General features: G+C 47.1%; 1 protein-coding gene across 2 annotated transcripts in view; it reads right to left on the bottom strand.

The window, feature by feature from the left end:
- The window catches only part of asic1c (acid-sensing (proton-gated) ion channel 1c), an 80,449-nt gene extending 55,423 nt beyond the window's left edge, over positions 1-25,026 (bottom strand). For both annotated transcript variants that reach the window (XM_028976819.1, XM_028976817.1), the window contains exon 1: positions 23,986-25,026. In XM_028976819.1, the coding sequence (XP_028832652.1) occupies positions 23,986-24,540 (555 nt within the window). In that variant the 5' untranslated portion in view covers positions 24,541-25,026. The remainder of the gene's footprint in view (positions 1-23,985) is intronic.
- Positions 25,027-27,392: the final 2,366 nt, after the last annotated feature.

The following is a 27,392-nucleotide window of genomic DNA, read 5'->3' as shown; positions in this document are numbered from 1 at the left end:
TGATCAAGTTATTGGCTTTAACCAATTATCGTATAGCTAGACATTTTACATGTTTGTCCTGTTTACGGTGATAAAATGCAGAGTTTCCTATTTATTCCAATTTTCGCATTTTACTGCTGATTTTTAGATTGGTGCAGCTTTACGGTGGTGCTGCGACCCGATGGTTCCCTGTTCTGTGTTAAATTCCGTGTTCTGCCAGACTGCACCATGCAGGCATGGAGAGCAAACCGGAGTCTTCCGCTCCCGTCACGCACGAGCCACACAGCCTTGTCTGTAGGCGTCCACAAACGGCTTTTCGTCTTAATTGGCTCAGATCTTCGTCTCCTTTTAAGGGTTCTTCACATCTCCACCCCGACCGCAAAATCACTCAGCGTCTCCACCTTTCCCTTTATTTCCGAGACTGGAGCTCCGTCCCCCCGGGATTTTATGGACCTTATTAAAGTCGGTGGTATGAGAAACAGTACAAACACGACGTGCTGTTATTCCTTTCCCCACATTAATCCACCCCATTCCACTGAACTGAAAGTTCATTACTTCGCACCTAAAGGGCTGAGAACCTTACAATGGGTTTAAAAATGCATTCGTCTCGATCGGCTCTTGGATCTCAGGATTGAATCCATTCCAAAAAAAAAATGAAAATCCCATTGGCTAGAGCTGGCTTTGTTGGAAGGACCAGTCATCTTTCTTAAAGTCAGCTCCACGGAGAGCACGTCTTTTTCATTTCAGTAGAGCTGCAAGCAGCCACGGTGATAAAGCACATCGCGGCTTCCCTGCCACCCGCGGATTTACAGGTTTCCGGAACGTGCATGCTGTTCGATAAATGCAAAATATGATCCCTGCGATGCAGAAGATGATGCATGCAAAAGGCAACTGTAGCAAAACAAGAAACGGTATTAATGTGATGATTAAATATATTCTATAAACGGATCGTGCTGAACAAGCTGTTGTACCGGCTGGTTTAACCGCCACTTCCACCAAGGTGCTATTATGGATTTGGGCCAGCGTGAAGAAGACGTAACAGAGGCAAGAACAACGACAAAAAAAAAAAAAGAAGAGCAACGAATGCATTGAAGTGTACGTGCGCCCCACACAGTCACTCTCCAGCTGGAGTGAAGAACGCTTCTCTGCAGGGTCCGTGTCACGCCGGTTTTTTGCCGGTAATGAAGATCCGGAGGAAGACTTTCAGGGATGCGTTGCGTAACGCCCCCACCGCCACTCTGGAGTAGACTGGGAAGAACGCCTACACGCCTCCAGCACGCTCTGGCAGCCTTCTCCAAAACAGCTTCTTCCTGCAGCACCACCACCACCTGTTGCTCTGCAGCAAGCCCTCTCCTTCACCTGAGCGCCGGCAGGCAACCAGACACAAACCCAACCGGCTTCAAAACGTTCAAAACGGTGACATAACTGGCGTCCTTATTGAAAATGAGGGATTCAATAATGCTCTCAACTTGCATTTCGAATACGTTTATGACTGAAAATTTACTGTACAGTGAGGCAAAACAGATGAGCGAGGTCTGTAATATACATCATAAGTAAACTTCAACTGTGAGAGACAGAATGTTAATAAAATCTATATCTTTAACAAATTTAGTTGCATATGGTGCAGAAAATACATTTTTAGTACCTACTAACCAGCAAGAATCTGGCCCTGACAGACCTGTTACTTCTTCTTTAAGAAGCTCTTGTGTCATTACCTGTTTACCCACCTTCAAACAGTCAGACTCCAACCTCCACCATGGACTAGACTGGGAAGAGCCAATCTACACCAGGCAAGCAGCTTGGTGAGAAGAGAACAATTATTAGAAAATGGAGCCACTGACAATCTCCCTCGACCTGGGGCTCCATGCAAGATCTCACCTTGCGGGGTACAAAGGATCTTGAGAACGTTGAGGAAGCAGCCCAGAACTACACAGGGGGAACCAACTGGTCCATGACCTGACGAGAGCTGGGACCACAGTAACAAAGCTTACTACTAGTAACACTACATCATCATGGATTAATATCCTGCAGCGCCCCGAAACGTCCATCTGCTTTGCACAATTGGTGGCTGCCAATTTTATAATGAAAAAATTTTTTGTAAAATAATAAAATATAAATATTTAAGTTGACTAAGCAAAACTAAAATATGGTCCAAAGTGTATATGTATCTGATGGAAAAAAAAGAATGCAGCGCTAGAGACTGTGGGGATCGGCGCGGATCTTTATAATCCGTCTGTACGGGTGATGGGGTCGAGCCAGAGACAACCGTGCGCTTAGAATACTCCATATGGGGACAGTTTCCTGCCTTCTGGCCTTTTCCACTCTACATATTCCACCTAAGGGGGCAGTGGTGGCCTAGCGGTTAAGGAAGCGGCCCCGAAATCAGAAGGTTGCCGGTTCGAATCCCGATCCACCAAGGTGCCACTGAGGTGCCACTGAGCAAAGCACCCCACACACTGCTCCCCGGGCGCCGGTCATGGCTGCCCACTGCTCACTCAGGGTGATGGGTTAAATGCAGAGGACAAATTTCACTGTGTGCACCGTGTGCTGTGCTGTATCACATGTGACAATCACTTCACTCTAACCTAGGTGATGGAGAAGATCCTGTGAAAGTTTTAGTCATCGTATATGTTTATATCGGTTTTTAGCTACTTCACTGTGCATATCCTTACAGTAGTTTTGTGTCCGATCCAGCGCTTCCCAGTCCTGATCCTGAAAGCTCAACCGGCCACATCCGTTATTGTTAATTATTCCTCATGAACACTCCGGCAGAGGCTGCGGAGGGTTTAGTCCCATATTTAAGAGGTGCCTGACCATTTGACGAAAGTAAAGTGCGAAATAAAAGGAAATCTGGTCATTTATTGAGGATTAAGTGCATTTTAAACTGACCTTTTCCAGCCAGCCCCACCTGACAGCGGCGAGCGGTGATCAAATTAAAGTCCCTTCTCCTGCATGCAAAGCCTGACATTCTGCGGCTCATGTTTGCGGCTCATCGATTCGCCGAGCGCCCGGCGCTGCGTCCCCCGCTCCCCGTTTCCCAGCTGCATTCATGTTGTGCCATTTTTGGGCTCCCTCCGGACGGAGCTGCAGAATACAAATGATGTGTGATATTTAAACAGTCAGAACATTTGCAGAACTCAAAACAGTCTCCCTAATGCAGGTCCCCGGTCCCCACGGTGACAAACACATGCAAATTCGAATGAACACCACTTCCAGCACGGTTCAGCACACCGGCTTCTCCTGCGCATTTCATTAAACACTCCGGTGTTAATTGTTAATTAACACTTTGAACAGTACAAATAGAAGCAATGGGTAAATGCAGAGTGCCTCCCGGTGTCACTAAAAGAACTTGTGCCGGGTATTCCGAGCCGCGTGGCAGCGGTTCGCTGTGAAGAAACGAATCCATCTGCGGATAAAATATCGCGGTGGCCTCAGACGAAGCCCCAGAGCTGGAATCTGCACCGCCGACAGCGCAGGGCGCCTTTTTAAAACATTCAGACTCTGGCCGCTCTCCTGCCAGGCTAATTTGCCACCAAATGTCATTTGAATTTCTTGCCATTTGCACACATGGCATCCAGTAATGAAGCTAATTTTCTGCCAGGCCCCGGTAATATTTTGTGGCTTTTGGCAGCAGAGACACTTGACTAAACCAGGCCCTTCAAGTATAACGGTATTTGAATTCACCCTAACCCTTATCCCTAACAGGAAATGAATTTACAATTTAATTCCACTGCAAACAAACGGAGCTCAAGCTTTTGACAGCTTGTCATTAAAACAAGGGAACCATCTACCAGCTTTTCAGGAGGATCACAATTTCTCCGCCATCAACTCATAAGACCTCAATAGAACAGCTATAGAACAACTAGGTCTGACAAAATGGTTATTTTACACAGTTATACCTGCCCTTCCTGAACCAACAGAATTTAACAATCATGTTGAATAGATACGTTCTTCTGGAGAAGCGTAGAAAACCCCAAAACACTTTAAAAAAGTGTATATTGAAAATGTGACTTTGTGAGATGATTTAACATTAATACGAGGTCCCTGAGCCTGTCTACGGTCCTGCAGTGGCCAGAAATGGCAATACGTTCAGAGAGTGGCAGCTCAGAATTTGTCCCCTTATGACGTCATAAGGGGAAAGGATACCTCTCATGCTTTTTCTGCCCAGAGAATTTCCCGCCCCTCCCCTAAAACATTATCTCCACCGACCGTCATGGCATGTGAAGAGTTGCAGTTGCTCGGCGATTGGATGTAAAAATGAGCACAAATGCTCGAGACTCTGAAGAAACTGTCTGTACCAAACATTGTGGTTGGTGAACGGTGTTGACTCCTCCTTGTCCCGCCTCTCTCCTCCTCCTGTAACTCAAATTGTGGGACTGGATCAAAGTGGCCGTAATTCTGCACCAAGGCTGAATTTTGGACAGAGATGTCAGTTGCAGTTTTAGGGGACACTAAGACTGATATAAAAGCTAAAAATGTTCATAAAAGGAGACCATTAAAGTGTATTTTACCATGTATTGCTTAGGTCACAACGTCATGTGATTTCATGATTTCATTCACCAACTGATCCGAACAACTGAGGATGTAGCCGATTTTACGAGAGGTGGCCACCAACAGTAGCATGAAACATGGCCCGGGTTTTGGAGCTGTGCAAACATTCATCACGTCCTAAACGTCCTAAACTCGCGATACGGAAATGCCAACACATCAACGCACACATCACCTCAGCCCTCTCCTCCTTCACACAGATCTGAGGGCCAGTTCCATCATAGCAGCTTTGGATGAATGGTGTGGAGGTGTGTGTGGGCGTGCCCTTGTGGTAATTGGGTGCACAGTGAGGCGTAGGTCAAGGTGTGAATGTTATTTGTACGTTTGCTTGTTAGGCTTTGAACGGACTGTGGACAATAAAGACAATCTGTCTGTCCGACAGATGCACACACCAGCTGGAAAACAGACTGACAACAAGCAGACAACAGGGGTGTCTGAAGAGGAGGACACGTAAGTAGAGTGGACATCTGCAAAAGACCTTGCAGGAGAAAAATAGACAAGTTAACATCAGCCAGACAAGAGCAGTGAAAGGAAAAGTAGAGAAAGGAAATGCAGGGTCTAACAGCGGCGTGGACAAAAACCAAACTACACTACAGCTGGACGACACCATCAGGAAACCCACAGACAGCAACCTTGAACTTTCCTCAACATGGACTTTGCTGCTCTGGAAGGGGGTCCACACGGAAAGTTCAATCTTAATCCTTGCTGATATGTTTAATACTAGCAGTGTAGCAAGAATCATGGGAGTGGTATCTGTCAGCCAATCAGCTCTCAGTGCTGCTGACTATAAAGATCCCCGTGAAGTGGACGTTGTTAGTTGAATATTGGGACGTTGGAGCTGGACTATTTTTATTCAGCAACATCTTTGTCATAGGCTTTCTAACCTTACTTCCTATTTCTATTCCGTGTCCATCATTACAATTATCAAGAGACATCAGGAAGAGAAATAAACACACTCCATTGCTGGGAATATTAAATTAAATTTGGTAAATAGAAGTAACACAAGAACCGACAGCTACTACGGTGCGGGATCACGGGGGAATTATGGGAAGCCTGTGGGAGACAGTGACTAGTCGAGTGGCCGACCCTGTAACCAATAAAGGAACCTGAACAATGCCCAGGGTCTTGAGTCCTTTAACTTACACAAAGAATACTTTATACATTCATTTTGTAATACAAGCATATAAAGCAAGCAATTTTACATAAAAATGTCTACAGTATTGTGTGTGTGTGTGTGTGTGTGTATCAACAGTAGATGGAATTAAATAAAATGTCCACTCTCACGGTTATTGTACTTGGTATCAGTAAATCTTCACGTGTATTTAGTGTAAAAAACTGATACTGTCGGGGAACTAAAGAAGAAACAGAGTGAAAAACGCGGATTTTGGATTGCAAGTGGAAACGTGGGAATGAACTCGACCACTGGATTGACTCTGAGGCAGCAAGGATGAAGAAGACGCTCCCCCTTCATTTAAATTCAGACAGGAAACTATCTCCCCGAGGCACACATGGTCTGACTCAGCACCGGGCGAAGCCTCTCTGCAATCATCTGAAGGCAACACGTCCACCATGGACAGACAGAACAACTCCGGACAGACAGGACACACAGCATACCTGATACCTGATCATAAATTCATCAGACAGACTGGGGACATGTGTCCTCGGCACTGCCAAGAATGTCTCTGGGGCATCACGATTCGTGGCATTATTGTTATTTCTGAAGCGACGTGTAGAGTCGCTACTGATTGGACATGTCATGAATAGACCACCCAGTACCCCACTGGGAAAAATGTACCTTCTGTTTGAAATAAACGTTTAATAAATTTAAAAAATATTCCAAATCCAGCAAGAATAATCAGGATTTTTTGAGGATCACAATACCATCGTTATTGTTCTATCTGTTGTGGGTTTGAATCCTGAACTGCCGTGGTGCCACCGAGGTCCACTTGATGAAGGTACCGTCCCCACACGCTGCTCCCCGGGCGCCTGTCATGGGGCCCATTGTCACCAAGGGTGACGGTTAAATACAGAGGACACGTTTCACCGTGTCACCGTGTGCTGCGCTGCAGTGGTTCACAATGACAATCACGTCCCTTTCACTTTCTGGACAAATAACAATAAAGAGGTGACCAGACAACAACAATGTGGCTCTTCATCATCATCTTCAACAGAGCTCCACACTCGTCATAAATTTGAAATCCCCCCCCCCCCCCCCCCCCCCCCCCCCCCCCCCCCAAAAAAAAAAAAAACTGTAAAAACAAATCGTAAAACGTCATGTGCGGCAGTATACGAACTATTACTGTTTTTCTCCACCCTCGCTGCAGAGAAATCAGTCATCACATCCATAACGGGCTAATTGTTATGCAAACGAGTTCCTGTCGACGTCGGAGGCATTTACATTTGCCGATAAGAACTCCTTGCTTTGTTTCAGAAGAAGACAGCTGCTCCGGGAGAGGCCGGGCAATTTCCCCCTGCGATGCGCAGCCAGAGGAGAGAGGGGGACGCAGAATGCATTACAAGATAAGTGGAAATGTGAAAGAGATGACTAATCGCTCCCTTCATACGTTTGCACACATTGCGGTCGAGGTAATTACAATTGCAAATAGCGCTACCTGGAACGCATGTGGGCTCTCCGTTCCCGTGGCAACGCGTTCAAATAAGTCGCTCGCCGTGGCCCGGGGTCCCCGACACCCCACCGAATAGTCTGCCTCTCAAATGTCGCCGGCGCGTCTCATGATCAGCAGCCACACCTCCGACTGTAACGGAGAAAAGCGGCGAAGCAGCAGGTTCCGCCGATCTCATTGCTGGGTGCCAAATGCCAGACTGGAGGCTTTCAGGGGACCGTCACAACACGACCGTACACTTTACCGCATGTCAGCCCACCGTTCCGCCCCCACAGGGTGGTAGCGGCCTAGCGGGTAACACACACGCCTGTGAACCAGAAGACCCAGGTTCAAACCCCACTTACTACCATCGTGTCCCTGAGCAAGACACTTCACCCTGACTGTGTCCAGGGGGGGACTGTCCCTGTCACTACTGACTGTAAGTCGCTCTGGATAAGGGCGTCTGGTAAATGATGTAAATGTAAATGCATTAGCGTCTGATGGAGAGGTGAGAATGGTTAAAACCCTTTAACCAATAAAGGAAGGTGACGCCAATTCTAAAATGTGTGAGATGAGACACTCTCGGAAAAAAAGACGGAGTGTTGACCCAGGAGTGGGAGGAGTCAGGCAGTCATGGGCTCCTCCTACAACAACTGAAAGTGAACGGAGAGAAGCAAACAACAGAACCACATGGCGGACTGTCATCTGCAGAAGCCATGGACTGGTAGAAGGGTCCATGAGGGACCCAGAAGGGTCAAGTGTGGGGGGTGTCAACTGTAGGGCCTGTCAAAGGAATACTGTATGTGATTTTGGGCTATATAAGAAATAAATGTTGTTGTTGTTGTTGTACATGTGGGTGGGGTGGTTTGGAGATGAATTGTCAAGCATCTTATCTTCGTTCACACGTTCCAACTGGCCAGCAACTGGCCGCTGATTTCCGTTTCTTGCATGGCGACGGTCACAACCTCAAATGAAATCATAGAAGTAGAAAAAATTCTGATGGATTAATGCTGATTTCACATCGACAGTCAGTGAGAAAACGATTTTCTCCCTGAAGGGCCTGGTGCTCCTGCCACATATCATGCCAACCCAGCCAACCTAATTCAGATGAGCATCTGCGGAGGATGGATGGCTGTACGGAGGGATTAAATCCACCGTGTTTCGTGTGCATAATCACTGATCATAACAGGGACGGCGACGCCCGAGTGTAGTACCTGCTCGTCTCACGCTTCGAGGGTTTACGGTCTGAGAGCAGGCGACGCTCCACTGACCCTGACGTCCCCTCTGGACTCGGTGGTCGGAGTAACCAGGCATCTTCTGTCATCCATCTTACGGTGCCAGGCTGTCAGCAGCTCCCACACACACACACACACTTTTAACTTGGTGCCCTTACCGAATCTCTGAAGCCACCATATAAGAATCCTGTTAGTGGCTCATCTGCTTGAAGTGCTTCCTTGCTAGTATCCATGAGCCACCAGAAGACAATTTGCCACCAAATTGAGTTGAGTTTTTAATCGTCCAGCAGCGCCTGGTCATCGTACTGCTCGCTATTTCATCTCATCATCTTCCACACAGAGGTCCGGTCCCTCCGCTCAGCAGAGCTGGCAGCTCCCTGAGAAGCAGCGTCACTCATCCAGGAGCTTCATTAGGGCCAATCATCAAATCTCAACGTGTTAAACATTTAAGTATTAAACTCATTACGGGTCCATTTCTATTCATTGATTAGGCCTAATTCTCCGAACTGTTCAATGAACTGTGAGGCTTTATCAGACCTTTTTCAGGCTTCTTCAGACCTCCACTCCGCATGTGTATAAGTGAGTCTTTTCTAGATGAGGAACATCCCACGAGAGCAGTACTTCTGGAGATGGCATGGTATTAAACCAGAGCGTGTTGATCATCTTCAACAGATTCTGCTCTCAACACTGCCACTTTTGGACACACTCATTTATTTATAGATATTGCATTATAGAATAAATCTAAAGACACAAGACTAAACATTTTAAGCAGCAACACTCTTGTATTGTCAACACATTATGTTGGACAATGGTTTCCAGCAGTCCTGAAGGTTTATGCAGGACACGTTCTTATCATGCAATCAAGTTTTCAGCTTTTGATGATGACAATAGTGAACAAAGCAGCCATGATGGTTAAAAGTGATTCAAACAAACTTCACTATCTCCGCACAAAAGGGGCGTCCTAACTTTTGTCTGGTAGTGTAGATGTTACCACCCAATACACCTGGTTGGCAGGTTCTGGAGTTCTCTTGAAAGTGATTGTCACAAATTTGATACACAGCAGCACAGCACACGGTGCACACAGTGAAATGTGTCCTCTGCATTTAACCCATCACCCTGAGTGAGCAGTGGGCGGCCATGACAGGCGCCCGGGGAGCAGTGTGTGGGGACGGTGCTTTGCTCAGTGCCACCTTGGCGGATCGGGATTCAAACCGGCTAGGCCACCACTGCCTAGTTGTGTATGTCCTGCCTTACTTGTGTGTGTCCAGGGACAGATGCTCTTTGTTCAGCTGTAAAGCCTTTGTTCGTGGTAAAGCCTGCTTTCGGCAACTTTTGATTATGCAAATCAAGTGATGCAACCTGAGCTACACTCACCGCACTCCCGTTCTCCCACCAGAAAGACCCCCACAGGAAACAGCCGCCGCCAGGATCCGCAGATAATCAGCCGGTGCGGGTCCGGGACGTGACAGCCATTGTAGAAGTGCGCATTTGCAATGTTAATGCAGATTACAGTCGGCTTTGATTACTGCGGCTCCACATCCACGCCGTTCCTCCCCCCCGGTGGCCCGTTTTCTCCTGCTGTGGAAGAACACCATCCCCTGCGATGGCGTTAGTTCATACCCTGGAGTTTCCGAATGATAACGAGTCTCTGGGGGAGTACAGTGGTAAGTTTTCTGATGCGCCTTGATACAAAACATGATTCGGAGGAGGGGGGCATCACAGTCGTCAAGCTAAATCAATCATGTTTTAATTACCCGATGAAAGATTCAATCAGTCGTCAGAAGTCATCAGATCGGGAAGGCACAGAAAACAAGAGCCAAGTTCAAGAACCTTCAGCATGAACACACGCCCACAGACATCTTTCGTCTGAGCTGTGATTGGCTGAGAGGCCATTCCTGGTCTTATACGTCCCAGCCTGCCAGCTTCCGGGTTCGGGTCCAGGAACCGGCGCTGACAAGCCGGCAGCAGCTTCCTTTCATCTCCCGGTTTGACCTCCAGCACATCTACATTCGCCACACATCTATCTGTCCACACTGACACAGGGGACACGGAGAGGAATTGTCTCTTTAGTGACCCGTCCGATCAGGAAGAAAACGCGTTCGGCGTGCTCAGGTACAACGTGGCTTTGGTGAACCTCTGGCTGGTCAGGACACAAGGTCAGTTGTTAGTTGTCTGAAGGCAGAAATTCTCAAGCTGAGTCGGACGAGCAATGGAAGCTGATGCTGGAGTATCTGTAGACGGTGGAAAAAATGAAGAGGTAGAATCCCACTTACTGCCATCGTGTCCCTGAGCAAGACACTTGTCCCTGAGTGTCTCCGGGGGGGGGGGGACTGTCCCTGTAACTACTGATTGTAAGTCGCTCTGGATAAGGCCATCTGGTAAATGCTGTAGATGTTGTTTCACTACGTACTGTCGAGCACGTGTAAGGCTGAAATGACAATAGAGAGCTCAACTTCAACATTTATTTTGTCCGTGTGTGTGAGACACTGAAGACTGTTGTTTACCATACAGTAGCGAGGTGAATTCTAAAACGACGTTTTTCCATGATTCCACCCGGCGCCCGAGAAGACGTGCTGCGGTGGCGTTTACTTCCATCACTTGTTCCCGCAACACCGGAACCCAGTAAAAACCCTTCAGGGACGACCTGGACAGGCTTGTCTTGCCTGTGGAGAAGGGAGGCGCGTTCCTTTTCAGAGCCGAAGCAAATTGGATGCTTAATCGTGCCGAACATCCAGTAATATAACGGCAGATAGCGGCAGAGGAGCCATGCATCACCGCGGCCCTGCCATAGCAACGCATCGTCAGGAGGAGGGACTTTTGTCCTCTGGCCGCGGAATGAAGACGTGGCCCTATTTTTAGCGTCCGGCAGCATTATTTAAGTGTCCGTGCGTGATTCACCGCCGAGCTGATATTCTGAGCGTGTTAACATGGCGAGGGCGCCGCGCCGCTGAGGCTTCCAGCTGCCGGACTGCGGGAGGTCAGGGGTCGACCACGAATGGAAAAATACTCCAACCTCCAAACATTTAACAGATGCACTAAAACTACAGCAGCTTGTAAACATTACAGATATTCGGTTGTTTTCTTGTGTATTAAGCTACTCATGTTAATATTGATTTTTCTTTTAATTCTGTACACAGTGAAATATGAAAATATTATTAATGAGCACATCTCAGCACATCTCTTACTAACAGGAAATGAAAAGTTTATGTAGGAAAAAAACCAAACTTTTAACGAAGCAGAACAAGACACTGAGGAGAACGTCAGGAGGAAGAAGAACAGGGAAGGAGGGAGGAAGTTGCAGGCAAGTGGCGAGAAACGCACATACACACACACACACACACACACAGACACACACTTTCACACTTAAATGTAAATGTAAATGTACTCGCACACACACACAGTGGGCAGTGGTGGCCTAGCGGGAAACGAAAACACACCCGTAACCGGAAGGTTGTCGGTTCAAATCCCGAGCCACCAAGGCGCCACCGAGGTCCCCTTGATGAAGGTACCGTCCCCACACACCAAGGGTGTGCTGTACACACTGTCAATCTTGTGTCAGTGATCAGTCCGGACCACGCCCCCAGTTGGATCCACGCCCACGATTGGTTACTGACAGCGCATATGAAAATGGACGGTCCTAGACTGTTTGGTGCCCTGTGCAAAAAAATCATTATGAATTAAAATCACAAAATAAAGTCTTGGATTGGGACTTTATCATGCAAAATATCAACAAGCATAGTGTTTTTATGTTCTTGTTTTTTTAATGCAAACGCTACAGCTGAATACAGAAAATGTTTCAAATTTAAATAGGGCTTATGGGTGTGACAGAAAGTCCACTTTCAGTAGAATTGGCCAGATATTGTTTTATCTGGTATATATGTTGTATCTGTAAAAAGTTCATTATAAAACTTCCTGCCGCAGCGCCTTTGCTATGGACACGTGTTTCGCTTTCATTACATTTAAATGTACTTATTAAATTATACAAATGATATGGTTCAAATGATATCACAATACAACTCACAGCTCTCATTTCAACCAGGTGATGCTGCACCTGTGGAGAAGGGAAATGTCTTCTATAAATAAAGGAAAAAGTATTAATATCCTTCCCTTTAAAGGAAAACTATTTACTGGCCAGGCATGAACAGAGAACAGAAGATGAAGAGAAGCTTGTTTGTGTCACTCCATCCTTTATTCCTTCATTTCAGCAGTGTAATCATATAATATTTTTCCATCATTCATTGTGATTCAGACTTCCCGTTCAGTTCTTAACATCTCAGTTATAAAGCTACGTACGGATCTGTTTCATGGATGGTTTGTTTATGGTAACTACACAATCACACAATGGCAATTCTTTACCGGGACAATACAACATAATAATTCTGATTATTCATAATAATTAGTGCTGTAATCCCCAGGTGGACGGCACAGTCAGTAAATCCATCAGCTTTTCCTGACCGCTGCCGGATGAGGGATAACAGGTACGCGTGGGTGTGGATGGGCTGAAGAAGCCGGAGGCTGCTCTGTAGACATATTTGTTTGTGTGTGTGTGTGTGTGTGTGTGTATTCCGTCAGGAACTACTGTACCCAGCAGCGATACGCTCATACGGCAAATGAAATAATTACATCCAAACACAGCGACGCGGGCTGTGGGCTGAATCTGGCTACCGCGAGCAGAATAACGATGGTGGGGCTCAGGCTCATTTTCTTCTGAGGTGCAGAGAAATGATGATGGAGAGGAGACACATACAAATAAAGCATGCTGTTGCCGTGGCAACAAGGTGAACTTTTTTTTTTTTTATAAAAGGCTCAGACGAATACGCAAATGGTCACTTTCACATCCTGCAGTCAAGGTCTTTATTTCAATTCCAAACGAGTTGATCAAATAGCTGTGAAATATCGTATTTTTTTTTTATCTAATTTTGACTTGCTATTCAGATTCTAATTATTCAGATTGCAAAATTAAACAAATAGCTGCTATCAGGACTACACCAATTAGCAGAGTAAAGATCAAACAGCAGGGCACATAGCACTGGCTCCCCATCGTATCATTATTTTCCTTCCTTTTATTTCAACTGTGCACATGAGATCAATGTTTTAATCATTTTAATAACAAATGTATGGTGACGGTGGTCAGCATACATTCCCAGCATTCGGTAGACGCACTTATCCAGGTACGGTGGAGGGATTTGGGCCTGATGTGGATCGTTGGTCAGAGTAGAGTAAGTGGATTTTATGAAGATTGTTGGTACAGCAGCAGAAATGAGAAGCATGTAGGAATTGAATAGGATGTGTAGGGACCACAGTGTAGGCAACCTGTGTGGTACTTGTAAGGAACACCTGCAGCTTCTGCTGTTGGAATCGGTGGTCTTGTCACGTTATTTTCCCACAATTCAGATTGCACCTGAATCCCACTGCCAATAGCAGGGCGTCTCCCAGTTGCCCATGCCTTGACCCATCAGTCCAGTCCAAGGCATCACAAAGAAAATGAATCACTTCCAATACAAACACACCACATAAACGCAGGAGTCAAGGCACATCCATACAAACAGTATTGGGATGCATGAGGTTTGGGTTTTCGAAGCAGGGAACGTCCTCTGAGATCACTGGAAAAAGCAGCATGGATTACGGCAGAGACCCAGGTGACAGGAGTGGACTAGAAACATACCAACACCACCCGGTGGGTTTAATTAAGCAGTGACCGATCGATAGAGAGACTTTTCACAATGCAGAGTGATCTATAAACCCTGCTCCAGCTCATACCTCCAGACATTAAGGCACAATTGCCCCCACCCATATCGAAATGTACTTCTGAACACGAAGAGCGCGGCCTGAGCGCCAGATCTGATAAGAACCTGGAGATATGATACGATCCTGACATCACATGACATGATAACTGTGATAATCAGTGTAGAGCTGGCGTCTGCGTAACGTAAAGTGCGGCAGTGTGTATACCCACAATCCTCAGCATCTGTACAAGAACGGGCCCTTTTAAAAGCCTGGGAAGAAAGGAGAAGAAACCCTCCTAATGAGGACTTTGAGAAAGTCAGGGCGATCCAGGCAGAGCCGCTCAGGAGTCTGGGAGGCCGAAGCCCGGCGGGCGTGGCGGGTCACCGGAGACTGTGGGGTCAGAACAAGTGCCTCATCACTAGTTTAATCTTCCTCTTTTCAGGCGTGAGCCGGAGTCGACGTGCCGAGTTATGAAATGTGCCACTTCAGTCAGAGGGTGTTCTGGGGGCTCCACACGCACGCCGCCATCTGAGGAACCAGATGAAAAGCGGCGCCGGTCTGTGGGAATCGACTGCACTTAAGCGCAGCGCCTCTGCGAATCCTGATTGGCAACAAAAGAGGCGAGAAAACACCGGGGTCAGCACACGAGGGGAGCCTGTCAAGACGTAAGGCGGCGGCGGCGGCATTACTACCAGATTACTCAGGCCAGCGTTTAATCAGGCTCACAGCATGGAGAAACGTGGGAACCGGGCTGCCGGAGCACGTTCTCCCGGGGTCTACGCCGAGCCTGTCTAATTCCGCACTCCGCAAAAACAATGGTGCCCACGCAAGCTTTTAAACTGCAGCGGCGACGCGCAAAAAAGACACGATCGACCCCATCGTCCGACGGCAACTCCTGCACGCCGCTCCCCGCCAGACGCCTACCGGCTCTTAAACAGCCGAAAACGCACAAATTCTCTTTTCTGAAATAAACTCGGCCAATGGTCAGAGTTATAGGGCTGGTAGTAGCCTGGCGGGTCCCAGGTCGTGTCCCCGTAGCGCCTCGGTGCCCAAGCGATGATGGCGAGCCGGTAACTGATGCGTTTTCGGCTGTTTAAGAGCAGGGAGCGCTGTGCAGGAGTTGGGATTGATTATGTCTTTCGCTGCATTTAGCGGTGATGGCCGCTGTTGTCGCCGCTGCTGTTTAAAAGCTTGCGTGGGTGTGATGGCGCCGCTCGTTCGAATTGCTTTCCCGTTGTTTGTCGGGTCGGGTCGTAAACACCAACCTCCGGTCTATAGTGCCTGTCCTTACCGTGTGATTCGCTGCTTGTAAATTAGTTTCGGTGATTAGTAAAAGTGTGGTGTACAGGGTGGGCCATTTATATGGATACACCTTAACAAAATCGGAAAGGTTGGTGACATTGAACACATTTTATAAGTGGTCAGAAACTTGTAAATAACCCATGAAAGAATAAAGTTATGTTAAAACCAAGCACACCAGTGAAATTACCAATAAATTTGATGTGTCACATGACCCTCTTCCTATTGAAAAAACAAAAGTTGGATCCAAGATGACCGACTTCAAAATGGCCACTATGGTCACCACCCATCTTGAAAAGTTTGCCCCCTCACATATACTAATGTGCCACAAACAGGATGTTAATATCACCAACCATTCCCATTTTATTAAGGTGTATCCATGTAAATGGCCCACCCTGTACATTTGTTAAATGTACATTGTTTTAATAATCGCGAGAGAGATGCATAAATGGATGCTGATGAGGTGAAACGGAGGCTAGACCCAATAATTTCCCCTGTACATTTCCTTCCCCCTTACGCCGGTAGTGCGCTAAATAAAGTGGGCTTTTAAAAGGTTCTACGTGTCGGGCTAGGGTTGGGTCTAACATTTTAGGCCCGATTACAGCTCAGTGTCCCTGTAACTACTGATTGTAAGGTGCTCTGGATAAATTTGCCGTTACAGGCCACATGTTGTCTGCATTTTAGAAGCATATTGCAGCGCTGCGGGGCTGAGCACTGACGTCATTCCAGAACAAATCCGATCATTCCTATTCTAACAACACAGGTCCATTTGAATAGACAGGTGGGCTCCTCTAACTGTGTTTCACCGGTCGGGAGACGGACCACATTTCCCACGAGAGAAACCAACTGACACCCGATCACCCAAATCGTGCCAAGAGCACAAAGAGCCAGCAGATGGGGTGAAGACCAGATGATATTAGAGAGGAAAGTGGTGTTTACTAGAGTCTGAGCTAATGGAACTCGATGGAACTTCGCCCTCGTGCTGATTCGGAGGGATTCTAATGGAGTCTTCCCCTCATTTCCTCAAGGTCAAAGCCAAATCACTCCCACAGACCATTTGCATGGTAAATATTAGGTTTTTTTTTTCCTGCCTAGATGCTACAAGTCACACGATTCCCCCTGAGGAATTCAGTGGCGAGAAGAACATATGGCCCACAGAGTCATTTCCTCCGGAACATCTAAGCAGATCAGGGTACTTAAGAGAGGAAGCAGCAGCAAATAAGTGAAGCATTTTAATTGCTTCTAACTGATTTTGTGGTCAAAGCCTTGCCGTGACTCCGCGGCCTCTGGAATTGCGGTAATCAACATTAAGTCAGTTCGTCCGCAGCTAGGGCTGTCCCAACACGTCTGAACCGCCCGGGGAGCAGTGTGTGGGGACGGTGCTTTGCTCAGTGGCACCTTGGCGATTCGAACCGGCAACCTTCTGATTACAGGGCCGCTTCCTTAACCGATAGGCCACCACTGGCCGAGTTATCTTCATTTAACGCATGGAAACTGGATCCAAATAAATCTTTGAGTGTTAAAGGTTGCCGAGCCCTGCATTAGATACATGAAAAAAAAATAAAAAATACAAATATAATAAGAAATGCTGACATTATTTATCACCTATTTCACTCTTGCTTGGGTTTAAGAGTAATGAACATGTATTGGAATGTTAATGTTTTTTCATTCTGATATGGGAGTGTGTGCTGGAATGTCCTCGGAACACACACTCTCACACACCCATCAAGTCCCCAGCGGCTCAATGACCTGGCAACTGTTTCTCATCACACGAAACAACAGCAATTACCCAGGAATGATTTCCTTTTCAAAGGCGCAGCCTGGTTGCCTGGCAACCAACGCGTAAATCTCCAGCTCCGGACCCAAAACAAGCTGATGGCTGTAGGACGGTGAGTGACTGTGTACGGACACCAATTCTGGCCCGAGAAAGAGTCTCTGAAATGAGCAAAAAGCTAAAATCTACACGGACACGCAGCATGTTCCAGTTCTACAGGGATCAATTGTATCACACAGAAATATTGAGAGGAGGTGACATATTTTGTGTATACAATGTGTCACTAGAACAGATCTGACCCACCAAATTGGGGGTGGCCTAGCAGTTAAGGAAGCGGCCCCATAATCAGAAGGTTGCCGGTTCGAATCCCGATCTGCCAAGGTGCCACTGAGCAAAGCACCGTCCCCACACAGTGGTCCCCGGGCGCCTGTCATGGCTGCCCACTGCTCACCAAGGGTGATGGTTAAATACAGAGGACACGTTTCACCGTGTGCTGTGCTGCTGTGTATGACAATCACTTTAAAAGGGTGGTAGTAGCCTAGTGGGTTACACACTCGCCTATGAACCAGATGTCCCACGTTCAAATCCCACTTAACCCTGAGTGTCTCCAGGGGGATTGTAAATAAAAGTGAAGTGACTGTCATTGTGATACATGTGTACTCTGTATTTAACCATCACCCTTGGTGAGCAGTGGGCACCATGACAGGCGCCAGGGAGCAGTGTGTGGGGACGGTGCTTTGCTCAGTGGCACCTCACTGGCACCTTGGCAGATCGGGATTCGAACCTTCTGATTATGGGGCCGCCTCCTTAACCGCTAGGCCACCACTGCCCCCATTAAATGTAATGTATCTGGTACCACAACAGCAGATACTGGAAGCAGTGACACTGGAGACCTTCATGGAGACCTTTTTTTTTGTTGTTTGGAGGACAATTGAACATCTTCACCTTTCATGCTTCTCAAGGTCTTGCTGGGCATCACACTGCTTTCCTAGTCTTCACCTTAGGGTGCTTCTTGGTGCCACTGAAGCACCTTTCATGACCAGGATTAACGGTTTCTGCGGTCACCAGATCATTAATGTTACTTGGTTTTAATATTTCCATTAATGCAGTGTTCATATTAACTAACAGAACAACTTTAGGATGATCACAGTAACATCTTCTCAACCATTTACCAAGAGTTGAAGCTCTACAGGTCCACTTTCTGGTGGATGAAATGGATTTTTCCCTGAAGTACCACCTCAGAATCCCAGGTAGACAAGCTGAGAGGAATTCTGCAGCGGAATTACCAGGCGAGACAACCAAATACAAAGCAGAAGCCAAGCGAAGGCAGAAAAACAGGCAGAAACCCTGACCCCAGCAGTGACAGTGGCTCTGAATACTGTCACCACACAGGCAATTACATGTCAGCACATCTACTGAACGTGGAGGATCTGAACGTAGCTAAAGCCATTAAACCTGATTACACTCCGTTTCCAGCCATTTCAGTTCCACCCCAGAGGAGAGATATGATGATTCTTGGAGATCAGTACATACGCGTTCCAGCACATTTATGATGGATTTATTTAAAAACAACAACTCTTCAGGTTTACAGGGCTACTGTAACTAAGGTGATTACAGTGAAATCTGAGCGACGGGAAGGTGGACGTTCCTTCTTCTACCAATGGACATCATCAGGATGAAAAATGGCACCCCGTTCCTCTCTCTCCTCCAGAAATACATCTGCTGCCAACAGCACCGTTTATAGTAAATAGATTGTCTAATGAAGAACCATTTTGCTCATTGCTGAGCAACGCCGTCTGAAATTGTGCCATGCGTTGTAAGAATTTCAGCTAATCTGCATACAATTACAATACTGGCCATAACTCTTGAAAATGGCTAGAAGGTAGCTGTGCTTCAGTGGCAGGCGTTTTCAGACAAATTGCACACAATAAAGGATGCTAAAAATGGGCCAACGTGGTAATGAATATACGTGGTAAATGCCCTGTTGACTCATTTATTTGGTATTGTAGCAAAGCCAATGCTGCAGACAGACAACATGTCACGGGGTTTCTGCAGGTTTAATAAAGACCTTTTTTAAGGCCATTTTCATTCAAATTTAATACCCTTCATCGGGGCCATCAACTACATTTCTCCAAGTGCCAGAGTTTTTCTCAGCAAACACTGTGAGGGACAGTTGCTCTTCTAAAACACAACATTAATTGTAGTTTATCTTATGTAATATATTATTATTTGATAAATTAATTTTTGTTATTTTAGCCTTTGTCTCTTATTACCTGTAGTACAGCAAGCCACTAAAGGGCAACTGTGATCATTTAGGTTTCTTATTTCAGGGCTGCATGAATCGGGGAAAAAAAAAAAAGTCATATGTGATATGATAAATGGCCTATCAATATAAAATCTACTAATTACGAAATCATTACATCACTTCAAATGACATTTTCCCAATACTGCAGTTTAGTAAAAATAAATAAATCAATAAGATTTTTTCCAAAAACAGGTCCAACCGACCACCCAAACAAATTTACACTCAGCAAATCGTTCGGGAAAAAAAGATCGTTACAATAGACCAGAAACGGTGCTATACTTGTGAACCCGGAAGTGCACAGCACGCCGTGGCTGGCAGATTACTGACAGATTGATGGCTTGACTCATTTGATTTAGAAAATACATACTTTTAGAATTAGAAATTCACCAAATTATGTAGAGGTTACCAGTAAATAAATTTATTGGGTCTGCAGTATTGGTAAAACCTTTAACTCTGGATTTAATGATTATAAGTCATTTTTAATTATATTTAAAGAGTTAATTTTCAAAAATCCAATTTAAGACTTTTTAAGGATCCTCATGTAATCACGACACCCTGTGTAATCATTGCATTTTACTACAAGTCGCATTTGTTAAATATTGATATACATGAGCCTAAATAAAGATGTTCCGTTTTTTTTTTAACTCTGTTTATGTATTTCCATAATGTTCTCAGGCATATGAGCAAAACCAAGATAACAGATTAATGCATGTACCATAGACATGGCTCTAAAATTTAATTTAATAATCACTGATCAACATGATCAAGAAAAACAGGGTGGCTTTGACCCAGTGTCCCACAAGGATCAATGCTTGGTCTACAAAGGATTTTTTTCTGTTCATTCACTGAATGGTCAATTGAACAATTGATTATAATTTAATAGAGCTCCTGCAATCACAAAATATGCATATATTTTTAAATTACATATTGCATATTCATCAGTGTTTTACATACTGCACTGTGAATCAAAAAGGGTCCTCAATATCTGTAATTTTCCCTTGTGCAAAAGCAAACATTATAATCCTCATGGTTACGAATCATGAAAGTACACAAATATTAAAAATGCCGTGTTTGTATCAAGTGAAGTTTAAAACTGCATTTGCAGGAATGAATGACAGAAATGGCAAAACTGAGTTTCTCGGTCCTGGACATGATGCTTTCAGAGTTTTTTGACTGATTTTAGATTTTGAAACAGGCTGTTTGTTTGTGTTATGCTCTTCATAACCTATTTATAATCCGTATTTATCTGTGTGTTTTACTCCACAACTGAATATCGGGTCAGATGTTAATTCAAAACTGTTCACAAGTTCAATTAAGGATTGACATGAGACTCACCACTTAATCTCACCTCCTACAGACAGAGGGGGCTGAGATCCCCCCGTCGCACAGCTCCACAATATTATGTTTAAGGGCGATGGGCCTGCGCTGATCCGGGATTTATCGACCTGTGCTCAGCAGAGTGAGCCGACAGGTAAATAAACCAGCTTCATCCTTGAAGAACATCTTGGTGCTTTGATACTTTCATTGTTTCAATCGATTCTGTCCTCACAAATGGAAAAGGACAAAAACTTTCTGTAAAATGTATACAGATTTCCATTTTACCTGACAATTTATATATTTTTTTCTTTAATAATCCATGTATGTCTCTCAGACCTGATTGACGCTCCAGGACCCGATAGACAGGTGACAGGTTTTTGATTGACTGACATCTTGCATCGCAAGTCTTGTCTGATTAAAGCACAAACCCAAACAGAAACTCGATGTCTGAGGTGATTTCTGGTGATGCCAGCAAAAAAGAGCAGAATGAGACACTTCCGACAAATCAAAGGAGAACAACTAAACGAGACAAGCACTGTCCCTCATTTCACTTGATGGAAACGTCACCAAACCTGTAAGGTGACAGACAGCTGTCATTGAGAGTGCGCAGCATCTGGGCCCGAGTGCTCCGTACATCCATAGCCAGTAAACGGTTTGGGTTAAATAAGATGATATGGATTTTCACCCACTTCATCCTCTGCCTTGGATCCTAATTTCTACTCCCATCCAGTCTCAAGAACCTGCACTTACCTGGAACCACATGTCTTCATTTCCTAGGATGACACATAACGAGCCACCGTCCAATCTAGCCATTAAGATGCCGTTCCCCTTCCGCCTTGTCAAAAGCCAGATTAAACTAATAGCATTTTCAGGCTTCGGCCTAATAATCTGCAGGATAAGCGTTCCTCTCCCTCTCTCTGGCTGCCAGTCTGTCTTCAGACAGGATCAAAGCAAGCCCGTGGGTACACTGGGAGATAAAGAGGCGAGGGCAGGGCTTCTGAAGGGAGGAAATCTTCACCAAACTGATTAGCCTGAAGTGCACCGATGTGACAAAATCCGAAGTTAAAGTTTCTGTGCTGCAGCGATGGAGTGGGTCACCCCCCTGGAGAAGCATTTCATGCCTCCTCACATTAGAGGAAGCATTAAAACCACTCTTATGGATGAGTGTGACACTGACTCGTCCGACCTTTAACTTGCCTCCACCATATCATCTAAACGCGAAGCAATAAAGCAACGGCAGACGATCTCAAGCATCTCCAGTCCATGGAGTCCGGGAGACCCGAGCCCCTGGAGAAAACACCAGGAGAATCAAGTTCTCCTGTTTCTGATTCGTTCTATCAGCGAAGTTCACCTGAAGTCAGCTCTGCAACATCAGGCCTGCCCCTCTCGGTATGAACCCGGTAAATGTACTGGTTTAGATAAAGGTCCCGGGGTATAATTACATATATTTATATCCTGTGATGCTGGCAATATGAAATGTAGCCTGATGTGCAGTCTGTATTCAGCAGTCTTTGCATGAACAGTTGAAACTGGAAGCAGCAGCAACACTGCCACCAAATAACATCATATGTTATAATAATATGTAAACATTGTAATATGAAGTAGGAAGTACTTTGTAAGCACGTTGTAAGTCGCTCTGGATAAAAGCCTTAAATGTAAAATGGAAAGTGAAAGCGACGTGATTGTCATTGTTATACACTGCAGCACAGCACGGTGTCACGGTGAAATGTGTCCTCTGTATTTAACCATCACCCTTGGTGACCTTGCAGGGCTCTAGATTGTGACCTAATTTCTCAATTGAGCGACTAAAAAAATCAAAAATAAAAAATCAATCCGAGCCCAAGAAAAATGCACAGTGCATCTATAAAACACATTAAATGCAGGGATAAATGTCCTGGTCCAGTTTCCAGCTCCCCGCTGCCTTTCAGCATCTGGCTTTGACGAGGACCCATCATTGGTAGGTTGCCTGTACGAATCCGGAACCCCTGAGGTCCCCTTGATGAAGGTCCCGTCCCCGCACGCTGCTCCCCGGGCGCCTGTCATGGTGCCCACTGCTCACCAAGGGTGACGGTTAAATACAGAGGACACGTTTCACCGCGTCACCGTGTGCTGTGCTGCAGCGTTTCACAATGACAATCGTGTCACTTTCACTTTTAAATGCGATGCCATCGAACATTTGGTGCACCTACCTTTTTTGTGCTGGTGCACCTAAGAAGAAAAAGTTAGTGTGGAGCCCTGACAGTGGGCGACCTTCCGATAACGGGTCCACTTCCTTACCTGCAAGGCCACCACTGGCCCCAATCACGACATTGGGACACACTTTGGAGCCCAGTGTGTTCCTCAGTTGATGTTGTGTAGGTATGGACAACATGCAGTATCAGCAAGGCATTTTTTTTCGTTAGTATTTGTATTAAATTGTATTGGTATTTGGTGATCGATCGATTTCCAGATATTGAAAGCAGTATCGGAACTGAGGAAATAACGATCAGATCGCCACCCTGGAAACGTCAGACACGTTTGTTTACACACACACACACACACACACACACACACACACACACACACACACACACACACACACACAGTCATCTGTAACTGCAGGCAGCAATTTTCATGCGCAGGAGCCACATTCATCATCGGATCGCGTGAAACTGTTGCCAAATGAGATGAAGCCTGCTGGGATTTCTCCAGATCCAGGGAGAACGCTGTCAGACGGATGATGAACAGATGTCAGGCAGCGATCCATCCAACTTTTACGGCTAATTCAACTCGGCCGCCACAAAAAAATGCCAATTGTTCCACACAGACATAAACGTCCAATTTATTAAGCATGCTGAAAGCGTGGACATGATCCGAACGGGTATTTTTAACATTCCGTCCCGTATCCAGCTGACCGTCACCGCCACACGGGGCCAGCTGGCCGGAGACGCGACAAGGTACCGAGGGATCAGGCCGATCTAAAGTCACCAAAATACAGGCATCATGCAGCTGCGCCTTTTCCTCTACCGCGTTCTTCACTTAATTCCATTCCGGTTTGGGAATACGATCACTCGCTGATGGCCTGCTCTGTCAATTCGGCCCTGCTCATCCCAGTTCATCTTCATTAATTAATCAGACAGAATGAACCGAATTATTAGCGTTAGTTAGGGATGAAAGACTCTTCTCAACCCTGAAGTTCTGGGCGCGGCGAGAACGTACCGTGGTGAAGTTGGCCGCGTAGCACGACTCCCCGCGGAACGTGCACTGGAGCAGCATGTCGTTGATGTCGTGGCCGGTCCGGTTGTAGAAGTCGGTCATGTTGAACTGCTTGGGCTTGAAATTGGCGAAGTTGGCCTTCTCCTTGAGGTCCACCAGCAGCTCGGGCTCGGCCAGGTGGGGGTTGGCGATCTGGTAGTTGTCATTGAGCAGCGCCAGCAGCTCGCCCACATGGTACAAGTCGTTGCGCGTCATTTTGGAGAAGCGGAACTCGTTGAGGTTGCAGAAGGTGATGGCGGGGAAGGTGAGGTTGGGCGCCGCCACCTCGTCCAGCTTGGTCACGTGCGGGTACTCGAAGTAGTACAGGACGCGGTCCATGCAGACCAGCATCAGCAGGGACAGGGAGCCCAGGAAGGACAGCGTCCAGAGGAAGCGGCGAAAGGTCATGTGCCCGTAGGCGAAGATGTGGCTCATGCCATGGAGGGTGGAGGAGGTGGCGAACGCCTGCAGGTTGGACGGCCTCATGCTCTCGATGCTGTCCTCCGAGTCCCCCTTCATGCTCGCCGACACCACCGTCACTCACCGATTTGCTTAGCAACAGAGCGGAGCGTCGAACGCGGCACCGAGCCGGCGGCAAAGCCTGTCCGACACAACGGAGGGTGGAAAAGAGCGGAAAAACGCTACCGTCTGATGGCCGACAGTCACTTTTCTTTCACGATCGCTCCTTCATCGCGCCGGACAAGCGGCGGGTCCTGGCTGCAGCCCGGGATCTTCAGCCACCCTCCACCGCGCTCAGCCGTCTTTAGCGGCTCCAGAAACTCCCGCTTTGCCGGGGGGACAACGGGGAGGGATGAATAGGGGAGATAAAGAGAGACGGAGCTAAATCCTCCCTCCGCTCGGCGAGGGCGGCTCCTACATCGCCGCCGCGGTTTTGTGAATGGAGAGGAATGAAGCCGCGGCGTGCGTGGGTGCGTGCGCGCGCGTGTGTGTGTGTGTTAGTACCGCCTCAGACCCCTTCCCGGACGAAAAGGAAGGGTTAAAGACCCCCCCCCGGTTAACCCACCTCTGCGCCGATGGAGAACCCCCGCTCCTCAGCGCTCCGCGCCCCGAGATTTATACGCCGACACCCTTCTTTTCCTCCTCCTCCTCCTCCCAAGCGGCAAGATATCCCGCTCAGCGGCCACCCCCTCCGCTCTTTAGTAGTCAGAATCCATCCCACTGCTGCGCCTGTGTGTGTGTGTTGGGGGGAGTGGTCATCGCGCTCGATACGGAACCCTCTCTGGGCTTCTTGGAACGGGCGTCGCCGCCACAGGTAGCCTGAAGTTTGGAAGAACAGACCTCCGATCGGTCCATCCCAGTCCCGTCGTCTCAGAAGAGCGCCTGACCGGTGAGCGCCGGCGTTTAAAACCCCACTCGGGGTTAAAAGTTCACTGCGCCGTGACACGCCCCCTTTCATTCCTGCAGCTTACAGGCCACTCCGGCGATTACCATAACAATGGCACGTTCCACAGGGAATAAAATCCATATCCCGTCCTGGTAACCAGCCACTCAGCGCATAGCAACCGCAAGAAGCCCAGTGATGTCAACTGACTGCTGATTCCAAATCACCATCAGCAGTAGGTTAATCGCCTTGGTTAATCACAGGGCGGTGGTGGCCTAGCGGTAAATCAGAAGGTTGCCGGTTCGAATCCAGATCCTTGAGATGCCCATGAGCGAAGCACCGAGCCCACACACTGCTCCCCGGGCGCCTGTCATGGCTGCCCACTGCTCACTCAGGGTGATGGGTTAAATGCAGAGGACAAATTTCACTGTGTGCACCGTCTGCTGTGCTGCTTCACTTTGTGCATCTGATTGGGGTGCAGCATCCTTGACAGGGCTCTCTGTTACAACCGTGGTGTAGAATTTGGGTACAGACCCCTTCTACCAGAATTGTAAAGATCACACATTCAAGCTGCAATATATGGCAAAGTGGCTTGTTTATTTTTGGATAACTACCCACCAGTTTTTGTAATAAACAAGCTTTCTGGTGAAAGAAATGACAGGAACAACATACGATGGCATTACAAACCATGGAAGGATGAACAAAGGGTTAAAATGGAAAATGAGACTGAATAATAAACAGGTGAATAATAAACATGGCTTCTTTGAGGGCATTTAGTGAGCACGCTGAGGTTCGGCGAGGAGGTGCAGTCAACGTTATCATCTCCTAGACTGGCACCTCAACCGCCACGACAGGCAACAAAAGCACAATCCCGCCTGCATCAGCGTTACGAAAAAGCAGACGGAATAAGCGCGCGCGCTGCGGAGGAGCACGCCGGAATGTGTGGATCTGCAGCAGTAATTGGCTTTCAAGTGGATGCCGGTAAATACCGGGCGGTGCTCAGAATACTAATGCTGCAAAAATAAAAAATAAATAAAAAAACGATAAATGCATCTAGCCAAGTGCAGCACAAACGTCCCTCTGTGTGTTTTACATCAGGCACTTACAGCAAAGATCGACAATTACTTCGTCAATATTCCCAAAGTTTCCGGAATAATTACATTTCACTCTGTGGATGGAACGGAAGTGCTTTGTTGAAAATGCACTTCCACTCCGCCCAGCCGGTCATCTGGACAAACACAAGCGGGAGGAGAGATTCGAACCCCCCGCTCCGCCCGGCGCCGGTCCTCAGAACGCACAGCTCAGCGGCGAGCCTCGCCGTTTAGTGCTTCGCCCACGAAACGCGACACCGCGAGCAGGGAGGACGTCGTCGCACCCGAAACGTTTCGAGTCGCGAGAGATAAAATCTAGCTCAGCACTTCTCGCCGTAGATATCAAACCGCGGCTCCTTCTCCTGGCCCGTTTCTTGTCATGAGGGTCTGGTGTAACCATCACCGCGCAGCGCACTCATCTTGGAAAAACGATTATGATGAAAACCGCGTTAAGTCAAACTCAGATCAGGCCGGCACCAGATCACCGCGCAACGCCATTCTGATATAATCGATTACGTTCACGTCGGCATCGCGATGCAGCGATTATGAGATTCACTTCAGCACCCGCAAATTTCTTTTCGCCATAATCGGCCCCGTAATCAGAAGGTTGCCGGTTCGAATCCCGATCCGCCAAGGTGCCACCGTCCCCACACACTGCTCCCCGGGCACCTGTCATGGCTGCCCACTGTTCAATCAGGGTGATGGGTTAAATGCAGAGGACAAATTTCACTGTGTGCACCGTGAGGTGTGCTGCTGCCGAATGCGAAGGCGGTAACACCATCTCCCTTTTCTTTGAACAAGGTCTGCTGGAGGTTTTGGACAGGATACGTTCTTGTCTGATATTGGACTGTAGCTTTTCCTCTTTGTTCATTTTTACGATTCTGCAGTGCTGCGATGCACACATGGGACCAGGCTGTCAGCTGGATGATTCCATCGCT

This window comes from Denticeps clupeoides, chromosome 4 (assembly GCF_900700375.1).
Source record: "Denticeps clupeoides chromosome 4, fDenClu1.1, whole genome shotgun sequence".
NCBI classification, from domain to species: Eukaryota; Metazoa; Chordata; class Actinopteri; order Clupeiformes; family Denticipitidae; genus Denticeps; species Denticeps clupeoides.
This window is presented reverse-complemented; position numbering and strand designations above follow the sequence as displayed.